Raw genomic sequence first — 16483 nt, 5'->3', positions numbered from 1 at the left:
GGCAAAAGACACTAAGAGACATTTCATTGAAGTGAAATACAAGTGGCAAATATACATATGAAAAGACATTCAATTCCATTAGCCATCAGGGAAATGCAAATTAAACCACAATAAGATATCACTACACGTCTATCAAAAATACTAAAAAAAATGACAACACCAAATGATTGCAAGGATGTGGAGAAACTCTATCACTTATACATTTCTGGTGGTGATGTAAAATGGTACATTCACTCAGGAAAACAGTTTGGGAGTTTCTTAAAAACCTAAACATGCAATTAACATATGACTCAGCAGTTATAGTTCTGTGCATTTATCCCGGAGGAATGAAAACTTATGTTCACATGAAAATCTGCACACAAATGTTTACAGCAGCTTTATTCATAATAGCCTAAACTGGAAACAACACAGATATCCTTCAACTGGTGCATGTTTAAACAAATTGAGGTACGTCCATAGCGTGTAATACTACTCAGCAATAAAGAAACAAGAATGAACTATTGATACACACAACAACCTGAACGAATCTCCAGAGAATTATGCTAAGTGAAAAAAGCCAATTCCAAATTATTATATAATGTATGATTCCTTTTATATATCATTTCTGAAAAGGCAAAGTAAACAGATGGAGAACAGATTGTAGTCACCAGGGCTGAAGGGAAGGACAGGGGCGGGAGAGAAATAGGTCTACCTATAAAAGGGCAACATGAGGATCCTCGTGCTGAAGATATTCTGTATCCTGCCTGTATCCATGTCTTTACCTTGTGTGTGATAATATAATCTTTCTATAGAATTTCTTACAACTATCTAACAGTTTTTGGTTTAGTACTCCTTTTTCATGAGCATAATCATATATGCAAATAATTTTGCATCTGTCTTTTCAATGTTTATTATTCATTTCTTTCATGTTGTATTGTATTGACAAAAACTGCCACAGCAAAATGAAATAATGGGAGTAAAGAATATTTTTGCCATCTTCTTTTTTTTTTTTTGGTGAGGAAGATTAGCTCTGAGCTAACATCCATTGCCAATCCTCCTCTTTTTATTGAGGAAGATTGGCCCTGGGCTAACAGCTGTGCCCGCCTTCCTCTACTTTATATGTAGGATGCCTGCCACAGCACGGCTTGATAAGCGGTGTGTAGGTCCACTCCCAGGATCTGAATCCACGAGCCCTGGGCCACCAAAGCAGAGCACATGACCTTAATCACTACGCCACTGGGCTGGCCCCACCATCTTCTGTTTTAATAAGAACATATCTGATGCTTCCCCATTTGGTATATGTATTTGGTTTTAAATAGATGTAGATTCTACAAGCCCTTATCTGCAGTTCCAAATTCGAAGCAGCTTTGGAAATTGAGCATGTTTTCTTAAGTTTGGGGCCTAAACTCATTGGATGACAGAATCTGTTATGAACTGATATGAGATTATGTATAGTTTTTACTTGTTCCACGTTGTAAAAATAGTCTACGTTTTGCAGTAGAGATATTAATGAGTTAGATTATAGGATGCTGATTCAGAAATCTCTGGAAGTGTTAGGAAATGTATGGTATATGCAGCATGTTACCTTTCTAAAACTTGAAAAATCCAAGTGTCTCATTTGTTTTGAATAAAGGAATTTGGACCTGTACTTTTTATCTTAAGGATGTGTCCCCTCTATCCTCATAGGTGTTGAATTTATCAAATGGATTAAACAGTGCATATATTCGAATGGATTATGGCTCATTTTATTTAGCCTGTTGATGTAGTCTGCTGGCTGATAATAATCACCAAAAGCAAACTGATGTCAACCTCAATACATCTAAACTTATGCAAACATTCTTCATTGAGATAATCCTACCATATCAACTGAATCAATACTAATTCAAGCGGCTGCTGGCTTTGAGTCTTTCAATTAACAGTATAGCATGTCAATAATGTTTATGCATATACATATACATATTTTTCTTTAATCCAAAATAGGATTTACTACAATGTCTATATGATTCTACTCAAAATTAGGTTTTTATTTCAAAGGCATTTGCAGATATTCTTATATGCTCTACCCCTCCTCATTGCCGCATCATTTTCTCTGGCCTGGTCACTTCCTCATGACTTGCCCGGTATCTTTTCCATTCCTGGAGCACTGAGTTTTGTTCCTATCATGGGATCAGTGAGGCTTATGAACAGCACACTGGTCCAGACAATGATAACTTCCCAATTCTACTCATTTTGTTCTGATTATTTAAATTTTGAGAATTGTTTCCTCCCAATTACTTATGAGAATCCCTCTTAAGCTCAGAATCTCAAAGATCCGTCTCCTACATCTCCAATATTCCCGTGAATAATTCCTCTCCAGTCTCAACAGACTCAGATTCAACAAATATTCTTGAACACTAGCTAATACTTATTGAGAAATACTGTGTTCCAGGTGCCGTTCTAAATTTCCATCCGTATACTCATTTAGTCTTCACAACTCTGTGAGATAGGTATTAGAATTATTCTCATTTTATAGATAAGAAAATGGAGGCACAGAGAGGTTAAATAATTTTCCCAAGGTCACATCGTTGAACACAAGCAATGTGACTGTGGAGCCCACATTATTAACCTCTACTCACACTGCTTACTATGGACTGAATATGGTGCCAAATTTTCTCACAAACTTTATTTAATTTAATCCTCAAAACACCTGTAATATATGTTATTATCATTTTATGGAAAATAAACTGATATATAACAAAACCCTAGATTAAACAAAACATCAATTACGAACATGGAATTAAAACCCAGAAACCTGAACTCTCAATTCAGCGCTCCTTCTATGACACCATGGAATTAAGAGATGTTGCCCATATGGATTCAGGAGATAAAGGAAGAAATAGTCTAGCATTGTTGAACCCCCCCTTCATGTTCCGAGCCCTCTATATAATTCATAACATTTACTCCTCTCAACGACTCTGTGAGGCATATTAATCCGATTTTATAGAGTACGAATCTAAGGCTCAAAGAGGTGAAGTAAACTGCCCAAGATTACATGACTGAGCTAGGATGTAAACCCAGACTTGCCTGGCCCAAAGGTGAGGCTTTCCTTTAAGCAGGGGTATGGCATGACAGAAAGAAGTGGAGACTGACAAGGAAGGAGAAGGCCAGGGGAGAAACTATGAGGTTGCTGGGGTATTGTAATACCCTCTCCTTCATGTAACTTTCCTGATAAACTTCTATTTCCTAAGTGTCCAAACATACCCTTTTCCTGTCCTTTGCCCATCTTTTTTTTTTTCCTCTTGTATCTCTTTTGGTCTCTTGGGCTCCACTTCAGAGCCATCCCAAAGAGTCCCATCCCAAAGGAGGGGAAAAGGAGACTACAGGAGAGAGGTGTGAAATAGAAGAATCTTTCTTGGTTTGGCAGGGTTATCTGATCATGGGAGGAAGAGAAAGTGGAGTCTCTGCCGCATTTTTCTTTGTGCTGATGCTTCAAGTTTCTTTTATGTACACTCCCTAAGTCTCTTCCTAACCAGCCTGGTCAGCTTAGGAGGACCCTGAGTCAAAGACATGTGAATAAAGTGAGTGGATTCTGTTATCTGCTGCATTCCTCTTCAAATGGTCAATTCTCTCAAGTTTTCTTTCTGTCCAAAACATTTGTCCTTCTATTCCTCTCTACACCTGATAAAACTCAAGCTCCTGTCAACATCTCCATATCTGATCCATTCTATTGATACTTATACCAATATCACTTTCTTCATCTTTTCCACTCATAGCTGATCTCTTTATTTATTCATATTCAGCCTGTACTCCCTACAGCATTTATGATCTTCCATTCCTAGTCTATCCTTTCTATATTATAGTTATCTTCACCTAATCTTCTCTCATTGGATCTGTTGTCTATATAGCAAATTTATGCTGCCCAAATATCATCCATTTTATCCACAGAAGATCCAATCTCTCTGCACTTAATCTAACTTTCTCATGTTTTATCTGGTCCCTGTGGATATTACTCATTGTTCTACATTCAATGTCTGTTTTCCTTACCTATTATTCCAAATTTATAACATATTATTTCAAATTTTCTGGTAATCCATTTAAATTCTCTACTCCTGAAAATTTCCACCCAACTCCTTTTTACATTTGGCCTTCTTTATATTCCATTCCTATCACCTGCGATTCACCTGTTCTGTCCATATCACACCATTCTCCATTTTCTGATCCATCCGTGCGTCCATACAACCGTTATAATATCTTTACTAATCAGTTATTAAAGCAGACTCTATAATAGGAACTACTGTTAAAGGGAGAGACAGAAATACCAGTAAACAATCTATGCCTGTAGAAATATGGGTAGTTCTGGAGAGTGATAACTAACGAACTGAAATGTGAAAGATAAATAAGAATTCCTAGGAGCAGGACTGAGTCTTTTTGATAGAAGAGTATTTGCAAATCATAGAGTTAGGTAACCTCATGACTTGTTTAGAAAAGGGAAAGTAGTGGGCAATGACTTTATTGTTTTAGGATTGTTAAAAGGAAATACATTTTGATGCTTTATTGGGAGATTTTGCATGTGTTCTCCAAAATCGAATACTCTTGGGGTCAGTGATGTGGTCAGATTGCCACATAAAATTCCACTCTAGAAACCAGTGGAGGTTAAAGGGATGAGGGTTGAGGCTAGAGCAAGAAAGACCAGGTTATAGGCTATTGAAATAGTTAAATCAAGAAATAGCAAGGACCTGGTTGGTATAAGAGACTAGGGGCAAGGCATTAGGAACAGGACAGGAGAAAGGGGACAGACATGAGAGATAATTAAAGAGGACGTTTAGATAGGACTTGTATTAGTTGTAAGTGGGATGTGGGGTTGGGGTTGGGAGAATTGGTGTAGAAGATCTAGGAAACTTCCAGATCTCTGGTATAGGTGACTGCATGAAAGCTAATGTCATTCACTGTGATAGAGGAATAACAGAATTAGGAAAGATTTTTCTATACATATTGTATTTGAGGGACACATGTGATTTTAAAGGAATTGTATCCACTCCTTGCTATCCCATTAAAGACATATGGGGCCACTACGGCATATAGTTTCTCCTTTAAATATACCTGAGCAATAGCAGCAGTTATATAGCTGGTAAAATGATATATATAGGTTTTCACAGGCTCTAGTGGGAACGGTAATGAGAAGAACTTCACCAAACCAGTGAAAGAGAAAGGAAAGCATAAAAGATAATTAATGTTTCTATGAGGAGATGCCACATGAGCCAAGACTTGAAGGCTAACTAGGAGTTAGCCATGCTCATGGAGATTGCAGCATGAGCAAAGCTACAAGAGGTGAGTCATGTGCTGCATGCCAAGAGCTGCAGGGTATAAAAGTCATGATCCTGCTCATAGACAAACTCTCATGTTGGGGCAGCACAGACTCTCTTACTATTTTTATTTTTTTTCTGTGTTCTTCAGGGACCAACTAGCGTCATTGTTACCCAGTGCTTATCAATGTATGCTTGTCCAAGGGCCAGAATAGACTTTTATTCTATCCCCAATTTGTTTCTGTCCACTTTTGTCTTAGCTCATTTCCAGATTACGGAAAAGAGCAAAGCCCACGGCACAGTGATGAATTACATGCACTACTACATTGCATTCTACCAATATAAACCCACCAAGACAAAGGCTGGGTTCTTGCTGCTGCCTCCTGAAGACTCTCTGTTCTCCATCCTGAAGAGAATTGGGTAAGACTGACCCCATGGAGCACAGGAACCAGAGTGGGAGAGTAAGTGAGTTTGTGTTGCTGGGTTTCCCAGCTCCTGTGCCACTGCGGGCACTATTGTTTGCCCTTTCTCTGTTGGGCTATGTGTTGGTGCTGATGGAGAACATACTCATCATTATGGCAATTAGGAACCATTCCACTCTTCACAAACCCATGTACTTCTTTCTGGCTAACATGTCCTTCCTGGAGATCTGGTATGTAACTGTCACTATTCCCAAGATGTTAGCTGGCTTTGCTGGGTCCAAACAGGGCCATGGACAGCTAATCTCCTTTGAGGGTTGCATGACACAGCTCTACTTTTTCCTGGGCCTGGGCTGCACTGAGTGTGTTCTTCTTGCAGTTATGGCCTATGATCGTTATGTGGCCATCTGCCATCCTCTCCACTACCCTGTTATTGTCAGTAGCCGGCTATGTGTGCAGCTGGCAGCTGGCTCCTGGGCTGGAGGTTTTGGCATCTCCCTGGTCAAAGTTTTTCTCATTTCTCGCCTCTCTTACTGTGGTCCCAACATCATCAACCACTTTTTCTGTGATGTCTCCCCATTGCTCAACCTTTCATGCACTGACATGTCCACAGCAGAGCTTACTGACTTTGTTCTGGCCATTTTTATCCTGCTGGGGCCACTCTCTGTCACTGGGGCCTCCTACATGGCCATCACTGGTGCTGTGATGTGCATTCCCTCAGCTGCTGGGCGCCATAAAGCATTTTCCACCTGTGCCTCTCACCTCACTGTTGTGGTCATCTTCTATGCAGCCAGTATCTTCATTTATGCCCGGCCAAAGGCACTGTCAGCTTTTGACACCAACAAGCTAGTCTCTGTACTCTATGCTGTCATTGTACCATTGCTCAACCCCATCATTTACTGCTTGCGCAACCAAGAGGTCAAGAGAGCCCTACATCGTACTCTGCACCTATATCAAGACCAGGATACTAAGCCCAGGAAAACTAGCAGGGATGTGTAGAAGGGAGGTGATAAGTCTTAGAAACTGCTCTTAAATTTGGGTATCTCTGTCTTCTATGAAGTCCAGAGGAGCTCTTAGGGCCTAAATTAGAGACTAGAGTTTCAAAGGCACCACCAAGGAATTAGTCCAGGAGGAGGAAGAGGGATGGATCACAAGCTAACAGCTAGCATCTGGATTTCTGCAGGACATGGCTACAAAATACAGCTAGAAGTTGGTCCTGTGTTGTCTGCTCTATTGTAATTTGCATAGAGAAGCTTCATGAATTCTGCTTCCTGCTGGAGTGGAAAGGACTGACTTTGAGCAGAAGACATGGCTGCACTTTAATATTTAAATAAGCCAACAAATGCAGAACTAGAGTCTCTCTAAATGGCTCTTCCTAGGTCTGCTCCTGGGTTTTAGTTCTAAGGCAGAAGGTGTAGAAAAGGAAGGCAGAAGGAGGAAACCATTCAAGGAAGCGCAGGCTTCATTATGGAAAAGTATCAGGAGACTTCTGGATGAGATCTCTTCTGGCCACAGGCCGCTGACTATAGCTTATGAGGTAACAGGGGCCCAGGAGGCGATCATTCTAGTGTGAATTACAAGGTAAGGAGACAGGAAACTGAGAATTTTTGTGTTGGCAACATATGATGTCTTAGACCACAGGGGTTTTTAGCTTCGTGTCCTGATTTCCCAAGGTCAGTGCCCACATGGAACTAGTGGCTGAGTGTAGTCATTTATTTAATCTTCTGTCTCCCTAATTAGACTATAAGCTCCCTGGAGGCATAGATCACATTTGCCTGTTCATCATTTTATTACCATGTCCCAGAATAGTATCTAACATATGGTGGCTATGAAGAAATATAACATATGAATATAATTTGGAGCCATGTAGGCAAGGCCTGTGTATCACACCTGAAGATAGGGTTGGCGGGTGCAGGAAGCAAACCCCTCATACTTCCCTAGAGTATGGGGAGGTACAAATTGGCTCAGCCTTACTGGAAGAAAATTTGGCAATATGTGTTACAGATGCTAAATGTATTGGAGACATTCTGATTGAGAAAGATTTATATAGATACACTTTTTTTTATAATGACAAAAACATGGAAATGTGCTAAACTTCCACAAATAGAGGATTAGTTAAATACGTTACAGTTTATACATTAAATGGAATACTATGCAGATCCTAAAATAACATGATCTAAATAGAGCTGGTGACACAAAAATATTCCTAATGTAATAAATGCAAAGATTAGGTTATGTAACAGTATCAAAAGTATCAGTCATCTATTTGTTTGTTTGTTTAAATAAGACTTGAAGGAATTTGACTAAAACGTTACCTGTAACTGTGCAATGGACCCCTTATTCTTCTGAATTGCATTGTGCTGCAAAGGTATTGTTACCAACATATTTATTTAAATAAACATTTCTTAGCCAATAAAATACACAGCTTTATTCATCTGGACAGAGAGATGGTTAGAGGGTATGTCAGTATGATTTTCAGAAATTTAGCTCACCACAATTACCCCAGACCCAGAACCCCGAGGACAATAGCATACATGAAACTTCTCTCTCCAGATGTGGGAACCTTCAGTTGTTACAGCCTATCTTTCTACAGTTGTCTGCTGCTTAATAAAGCATGTGTAAGGCTACTACAAGGATATCGGGCATTATTTGCTAGTCCCTACTTATTATAAGTTCTAATATAATATTAATATCTACTTGTGCCCAAACAGTTACATAACCTTATAAGAATCTTATTATTATAATTTATAATTGGCTAGATATAGTTAATAAAAAGTCTATCTCCAAGTGTCCCCATAGAACAACTTCCCGAAAGGGGTAGTGGTCTGTGATGGGGGTGTCCTCCTCTGGGCATCACTACTGTAGCTATTATAGAAACCTCCTTATAGTTTAACCCCACCTAATAGGAAGTAAAACCATGATGTGGATTTCCTTCATTGTGCTTTTTAAAAATTTCCAAGCTTTTTACAATAATATGCATTCTTTTTTCATGTTTAAAAAACCACCTCTAATTCTGACTTCAAAATCTGAAACCAAATACCTCAGGTATAGGAAGAGTATTTAGCACAGTGTCCTACACACATTCATCTTTCAATAACAATGAATGAAAAGATATTTGAGTCCATGTGAACTATGGTGGGGTTGACACTTCTCTTGACTTGGACTGTCGTATGGTCCTCATGGCTCATATTGAATTTGATGTCACAAAACCTAAGATTTTTCAAGTGAACTATTAATATCAGATTAAATATTCCTCATCTCGCATTGATATAATTAATTTTTTCCCCTAAACCTAGATAGAGGACTTTATTTTCTCTCTGTTACATTTGATCCTGTTTGTTCAAATCATCTTTACAGTCTGCCAATCTTTAAAACTACTGCATAGATAATGTGACTCTTTTGTAACTCCCTTTTGCCAGGTTAGTGTCTGGAGGAAGTCTCCAGTCTCCTTTGTCATTATAGGAGTTGGGAGTACTGGATCCAGATTGGGTCTTTTAGATAGGAGAGAGACCCAGAATGGCCAGAGATGACTAACATCTACAGAGCAAGTGAGATCAATGTAGAAGCTTCTGTGCTCAAAACATCTACTGGTTCCCATCAGCTTTGAATAAACTCCAAGTTTCTCAGGCTTCCTTTCAAGTTTCTTCACTGTATGGTCTCAATTTTTCTTTTTCTTTTTCTTTTAATTTCTTGCCCACTACAACCTTGTGCAGATGAATTTTAGACTACAATGAACATATTTTTTACTTGAACTTAATAATGCAATATATTTTGCTATTTGCTAACATTTCACATGGAACACTGTCAGAAAACATCCAAAAACCTTTCTGTAAAAGAACATTTTAAAGATAGCATTCTTCTCTAGTACTAAAAGCCCTATTTTGCCTCATTAAAAAACTCTTACAGTTATGAAATACAAGTAAAGGCTGAGAAACTATCAAATCAGAGAAGGCTAAAGAGACAAGATACCTAAATGGAATTTTTCATCTTAGATTGGATCCTGAAATATAAAAAGGATATGGAAAAACTGCTAAAATCTTAATAAAACCTGGAGTTTTGTTAACAATAATGTACCAATTTAGATTCTTAGTTTGGAAAGTGTGCATGGTAATGTAAGATGATAATATTAGAGGAAACTGAAACTGGGTGAGGGGAATATGAGAGCTCTCTATACTATCTTTAACACTTTTCTGTAAATCTAAAGTTATTCCAAAATAAGAAGTTTATTTAAAAAAGAAACATATTGATCTTTTTATACTAAATAATTTAATCGAGTTTGACTCCAGTGATTTCATCATCACCATCATCATCATCATCATCATCATCATCATCATCATCATCATCATCATCAGTAAACTGTCCCTTTTTGTCTATGGGGATATGTATAGCAAACTTTGGGCTCTTATGTCTATATTGAGAAATCTCTTTTTCAAATTTTCCTGGATTTTTAATTCTCATGAAATTCATGCATTGATGCTATTTTAATTTAGCTGAGTGACGGGGAAAGTTAAAATAAAGCATAATTGACACATAGTTATTGCTTTATACATTTAGCAGCTCTAAACAACTATACCGATACTCTTTCAGGTATCACCATTTGGTGCAGGCGAGCATGAGTGGACAGTTTCGTGCAGTGCAGAGAAGAGAGGGCTTATAGCACAGGTGTTCTCATTTTCTCTTAGATCATTCCTTTGGGGAGTACCGTCTAGTCTGATTTTCAAGTTCCATAGCCTCATTTCATGGTGACCAGTAGTTCAGCCCTTCCAGAACTAGTGTCAACTTACCATATGCCTTTAGACAAAGCATGTGAGTGGGTGGAATATGGGAAGGGTTATGTCCATCATTCTCCATCAAATTCCAAATAGTCACACATTGACCCTTAGAGCCTTTCATTTTTTCAGGTCTTGGCTTCGCTTCTTTCAGCCACTTTTTGTTACTCACAGAGACACAAATCTATCTCTTGGGCCTTCATTCTTGCAAAACTTCTAACACTGGATTCTTGATTTTGTGGTTATTGAGGCACAATTAAGAGCAGACTGTTACAGCTCACCAGCCAGAGGACAACTTGACAGACAGAAGGAGTTGACACTTTACACTGTTCTTAGCACACAGTGCACACTTCACAAATGTTTAAGTGACAGAATAATTCCTGGAGTCCAAGACAGTGGGTGTGACCTTGAGTCACTGTAGAGGCCTCATTATTCCATTGTCTCACCTCTTGCTGCCATTACTTTGTATCCTTTCCTGTGCTGGTCTTTCTACACTGAAAGCCCTCTCACCTCATTTTTTCTGATCTGATCATGGCTCTGGTTCATATTCCAACACACGTTGTATTTTACATTTGTGTAGTTATCACAAAGCAGTTTTAGATGCTTTCATATATATATTACTTTTGAAACTAATGATAAGATGTTGACAAGGGAGTTATTGTTATCTCACTCTATGGATGAATAAACTGAAGAATAAAGACAATTTTATAAGGTCAAATGTCATAAAAATGGTGGAAGCTAGATTAAGAGCCAGATCTTCTGACTGCCAAACCAAAATTATTTCCCATCACACAGCTTCCACACTATCTTCCTGCCATGATTGGGAATGACACCTCTTTGATGAAACCTTTTCTGGGCTCCTGAGTGAGAAGGCATCTCTCCCTCATTGAAGTTCTTAGAGCACTTTGTTTGCTCCTCTCTTATAGCTCATGTCACATTCTATATTCATTATAGTGTGTACTTCTTATTCTACTTAGAATACTAGAAGTTCCTGAAGGGCAGAAACCATGACCTACATGTTTTTACTCCAAAGAATGTATATCACAGTGCCCTATACATAATAAGAGCTCAATAAAAGACAATGTGATTTTTGCAACACATGAACAAATGAATGTATTGGTTACCTTATTAACCCACTTGGGTTTCTTAGGCTGGTTTTTGAGTAATTTGGTGTTGCATTACCTTGAATAAAGTAGGGAGAGAAGAAAGCCACACTCTACCCACAAGTATAAATAAATATGGTCCAGGTATAAACAGGAATGGATAGGTGGATGAAGATTCAGCTCCCCTGTCCTGGTCCCCTGGACACCGTCTTGGCAGCACACACAGAGTCTCCCTAGAGCCAGGAGAGACTGAGTGTAAGTGAGCCTCCTGGGAAGAAGACATGGGCAAAAGGTATGTGTGTGTTAAATATATTCTCCTGCCTCTGCTTCTGTCTTCTCGTATTAGTGCTGCAATACCTATCACGTGGTCTAAGCAGAGACGAGACACGGGTCTCCAGGAAGTATAAAAATCTGCAGACCAGACTGCCTTCCCGTGATTGGTGTAAATGTCTGAAAAATTGTCCATTCTTGACAATTGAAGACAGGGTAGATGAACCACCGTGAGTGGTTGAAGGTACCAGGTGAGATTGGTTGACTCCTGAGGAAAACTCCAAGGAGGATGAGCAGAGACTTGGGGAAATGGCTACAGGCAACATACTGAATAGAAGAAAGGATATTGTCAGGAATTAATGGAGAAATGAAGATTCAGGTCATCTTTACCTGAGGCTGGGGAAATTTGGGCAGGTGTGGGAACATATGGGTGTTGGATCACGGCACAAAGGATACACTTCTTGCTCCAGAAGAAGTCTGTCAGTGTCTATGTTGTCTCTTGAGAACAAGCATAAACAGGACTGAAAAAAAGTAGTTCTATAGGACAGTGAAAGGATTTCTGTCCTCGGAAACCATAGAGATCCCACAGCTCCGTTCTCTCAGTTCTGAAAACGAGGAAAATAGTGAGAGAGGATTCTGCACTTCTCTGTGCTTCAGAATAGAGCATGCTGAGAGGTTCACTTGTGGCAAAAAAAAGTAGAAGAGAATATGAAGTAACAGAGGTGTGCTTCAATATCTGAAGGCAATACAATAGAGAGAGCATAGGAAAAAGGCATGGGTAATCTGTAACTCAGAGCTCCTCAAAGATGCTATAATCCTGCTCTCCAGGAAATTTGGCTGACTACATTCCCCCAGAATATAACAGAAAAAAGTGAGTAACAGAGAGAGAATGAGTGGTCATGTGTTTATATGAACACAAAGGGGTGAGTAGCATGTATGAGTCTAGTGTGACATAATATAACAATAGCTAACACTTACAGAGAATAACCATGAGTCAATTTCTATGTTATTTCTATGCATTATCACATTTATTCTCACAATAAACCAGGAAGTAGGCATTATTAACATTATTCTATTTTACAGCATTGGGTACTGAAGTACATGATTGTTAAATATTCTGTTTAGGGTGACACAGCCAATAGCCTTGCTCTGCTTCTAAAGTCAGTGCTCTTAACCAGTATGCAAAGGTAAGTGTATGGGAAATTGTGTGGCTGATGGTGAAGATGTGGAATATTATACATCTCCTGAGGAAAAGTCTCGACATTCTTCCTACTGGGACTAGAACATGGGAAAACTCACTACTTTATGCTCCCAGAACCATTTGCTTTTCCCGAAGAAAAGCATTGGATCAAAGGTTTCAAAAAACCAGGCCACGAACTACTTACTAATGAGCTACTCAGGGTGAAGGTGCTGGTTGGAGGCGTGGGGGTAAAGTATAACTCCTCTCCATCCAGCAAGCACTGCTGAGCTCCGCTGATGTGTGCTGCTATGGAAAGCAGGTAGTGCACCAATAATATGTATTTCAGTGCCTCATCCTTCTGTTGCTTGCCATGAGCTCTATCCAGAAGACTTCTAGTCCAATGGGATATCAGGGTGAACCCTGATGGGCCTCCCACCCTCTGTGTGCCAAGTGAAGAGGGTGGTGGATAAATTGTTTGGCAGAAAGAGTAAGCAATGGTCTGAAGGTGGGACCTGAACTCAGTCTTTATGGATGAGCTTGCTATTTAATAGAGATATACATTTGTTCACACGTTTTCAAGAGATGAACCTGTGATAACCTATTTCCTTAACCACAGATTAAAATAATTGGGCTAGTTCACAAATAATTCTTCCTTCCAACGTTACAAGATCTGCCTGTCCTGGTACTATATTCGTGCACTCTTCTGCCTCCAGTCTCTTTCCCCTCTAGGCAGAGCCTGCAATAATGACTGATATTTAGAGACCCTGACCTACCAAGTGATCTGAGACCAGGGATCATATCCAATGTTCTCAAACTCTGTGGACATGTTTGTCATGATAGTGCCTTGGTTGTGCAAGCTGGGTGTCCACAGATGCATAACCTGATGGATTGGTGCCTCTTGCCAGCAAAGACCCTGAAATCACACTTATCTGCCCCTGACCCATTTCTTGTGGACCACAAAACTCCAAGGGATTCATTAATTCAATTGTTAATCCATATTCATTTAATATTCATGTGCTTGTAGTCACTGTCCTAGGCATTGTGTTCACAGTCATGATGGACAGAGTCTTTTTTTTCCAGCTTTATTGAGATATAATAAACATATAAAATTGTGTAAGTTCAAGGTATAAACATGTTGATTTGATACATGTATATATTGTGAGAGGATCACCACAAATATGGTTATTTTACACCTCCATCACCTCATATAATTATCATATTTTTGTCTGTGGTGAGAACACTTAAGACCTTTTCTCTCGGCAACTTTCAAGTGTTGAATACAGTATTGTTAACTATAGTCACCATGTTGTACACATAATCCCCAGAACTAATTCATCTTATAACTGGAACTTTATATCCTTTGACCAACATCACCTTGAGTTTTGTAAGATTGTGGTGTTGTGGAGAGAAATCTCAATGCGTGAGGGGGCTGTGCACTGGGAACAAGTGCTGATGAGGCACTTGAATCAGCAGCTAAAGATTGGGGAATGGACATAATACGAAGAGGGAAGAGTACACACAAGTGCAAGAGTGATTATAGTGTGTGTGGGAAGCAGAAACTAGTAGAATATGTATTGAACATGGTATACCACTTAGAGGGTAACAAGAGATTAGGCTGGAGTAATAGGTAAAGCTCAATATCTCAAGTGCCTCCTATGTGTGATACCAAAAACATTTCCATTTTTATCAAAAAACAATTGGAGAGTCATTAAGGAATATTATACGAATTAACTCATTTTTTAATTTCCAGACTCTATTCTGAAGAAACTGTTGGATCAAAGGACTGCAGCAAATGGATCGCTCAAATATTAAACTTTGTTTCCTTTCAGGCAGGAAAAAATAAATCTTTGTGCAATGAGTTCCTAATTAAACAAGTCTGGAGCCAGCAAGGGAGAGACTATCAGTCTATGTTCATTAACAAAGGATCTGGGAATGACACGGATAGAGACCTTCAAGTATTTCATTAGATGAGGGACAGTTAGGAGTGGGAGTGCATTTTGATTCTGGGAGACTTTCGTAATAAAAAATTAAACAACAAAACAACTTTGATGCAAATGTGTGCTTCACATTAGAAGATGACTCCATATCAATAGAAGTTATTTTATGAGTTCATTCACAGGGAAGACTGATTTACTATCTTGTTTTGGTCTCTTGTCTGGTGCCATAGGCATCTTCATTGTTTGCGGTACTGTCATAGAAGACTTCAATACCTCTCAGTGCTCTTAGTCATGTTGGGGAAAAACATCACTTTGGTCAGTGAGTTCATCCTGGTGGGCTTCCCCACTGCCCCATGGCTTCAAGTCCTGGTCTTCTTCCTCTTCCTTGTGGTCTACCTGCTGGTGGTAGTGCAGAATCTTGTCATCATGCTCACTGTGTGGGTCACTGGCTCCATCCATAAGCCCATGTACTGTTTCCTGAGTAGCCTATCCTTCCTAGAGGTCTGGTATGTCTCTGTCACAGTCCCCAAGATGCTAGATGGATTCCTCCTGCAGAGACGGCACATTTCCTTCATGGGTTGCATGACACAGCTCTACTTCTTTATCTCGCTTGCCTGTACAGAGTGTCTGCTTCTGGCAGCCATGGCCTATGACGGCTATGTAGCCATCTGCCACCCTCGCCGATACCTGGTCATCATGACCATGGAATATTGTGTGCAGCTGGTGGCATTCTCCTATATGACTGGTTTCATGATCACCGTGATCAAGGTCTATTTCATTTCACACGTTGCCTTTTGTGGTTCCAATGTCATAAACCACTTTTTCTGTGACATCTCACCAATCCTCAAACTGGCCTGCAAAGACATGTCCACAGCGGAGCTAGTGGACTTTGCCTTGGCTATTGTCATTCTTGTCTTCCCTCTCACTACCACTGTCCTTTCTTATATCTACATTGTCTCTACCATTCTGCGTATACCCTCCACCCAAGGAAGGAAGAAAGCCTTCTCCACCTGTGCATCCCACCTCACTGTAGTCATAATTTATTACACAGCCATGATTTTCATGTATGTTCGGCCCAGAGCTATTGCATCATTTAATTCCAACAAACTAATCTCAGCTGTGTATGCAGTCCTCACGCCCATGCTAAATCCCTTCATCTACTGCCTTAAGAACCAGGAAGTCAAGAACGCTATCAAAAAGACCGTAGGGGTTGGCCAGTGCCTCCCGCTTAGCTGAGTTCTGCTGCCTTGAGGAGGAGTCAGTGTCCTAGCAAGGATGTCATCCTTATGATACTTATCATGGTTCTGCATAGTAGCTTGCTCTATAGATCTAGATTCTTAAAGATATCACAGCATAGGAAGGGAGAAAAAAATTGAAAATATAAACAGGATACATTATGTATTGCTTTAACCTTGAATTAGTTTTAATACACTCTCTATATTTAATAATTACTTTGAAATAGCAGAGTAATAAATATTTTACATACTTAAGTTGGTGTTATTAGTACTTTACACATACTAGACTGTTTTATTCTCATTACACCT

The 16483-nt window shown here is 39.4% G+C and overlaps 2 protein-coding genes across 2 annotated transcripts; both read left to right on the top strand.

Annotated features, from left to right (window-relative positions):
• Positions 1-5695: 5695 nt before the first annotated feature.
• On the top strand, positions 5696-6679 carry LOC131408802 (olfactory receptor 6A2). Its single transcript, XM_058545854.1, has one exon. It carries the CDS (start codon positions 5696-5698, stop codon positions 6677-6679), a length of 984 nt encoding a protein of 327 aa, XP_058401837.1.
• Positions 6680-15230: 8551 nt separating this feature from the next.
• LOC131408809 (olfactory receptor 6B9-like) lies at positions 15231-16175 on the top strand. The gene has a single exon (XM_058545860.1). The coding sequence runs from the start codon at positions 15231-15233 to the stop codon at positions 16173-16175; it is 945 nt and encodes a 314-aa protein (XP_058401843.1).
• The last annotated feature ends 308 nt before the right edge of the window (positions 16176-16483 follow it).

The sequence above is a fragment of the Diceros bicornis genome, chromosome 7 (assembly GCF_020826845.1).
Source record: "Diceros bicornis minor isolate mBicDic1 chromosome 7, mDicBic1.mat.cur, whole genome shotgun sequence".
Classification (NCBI taxonomy): domain Eukaryota; kingdom Metazoa; phylum Chordata; class Mammalia; order Perissodactyla; family Rhinocerotidae; genus Diceros; species Diceros bicornis.
Note: the sequence above shows the minus strand (reverse complement) of the source record. Positions and strands in the feature narration are given on the sequence as shown.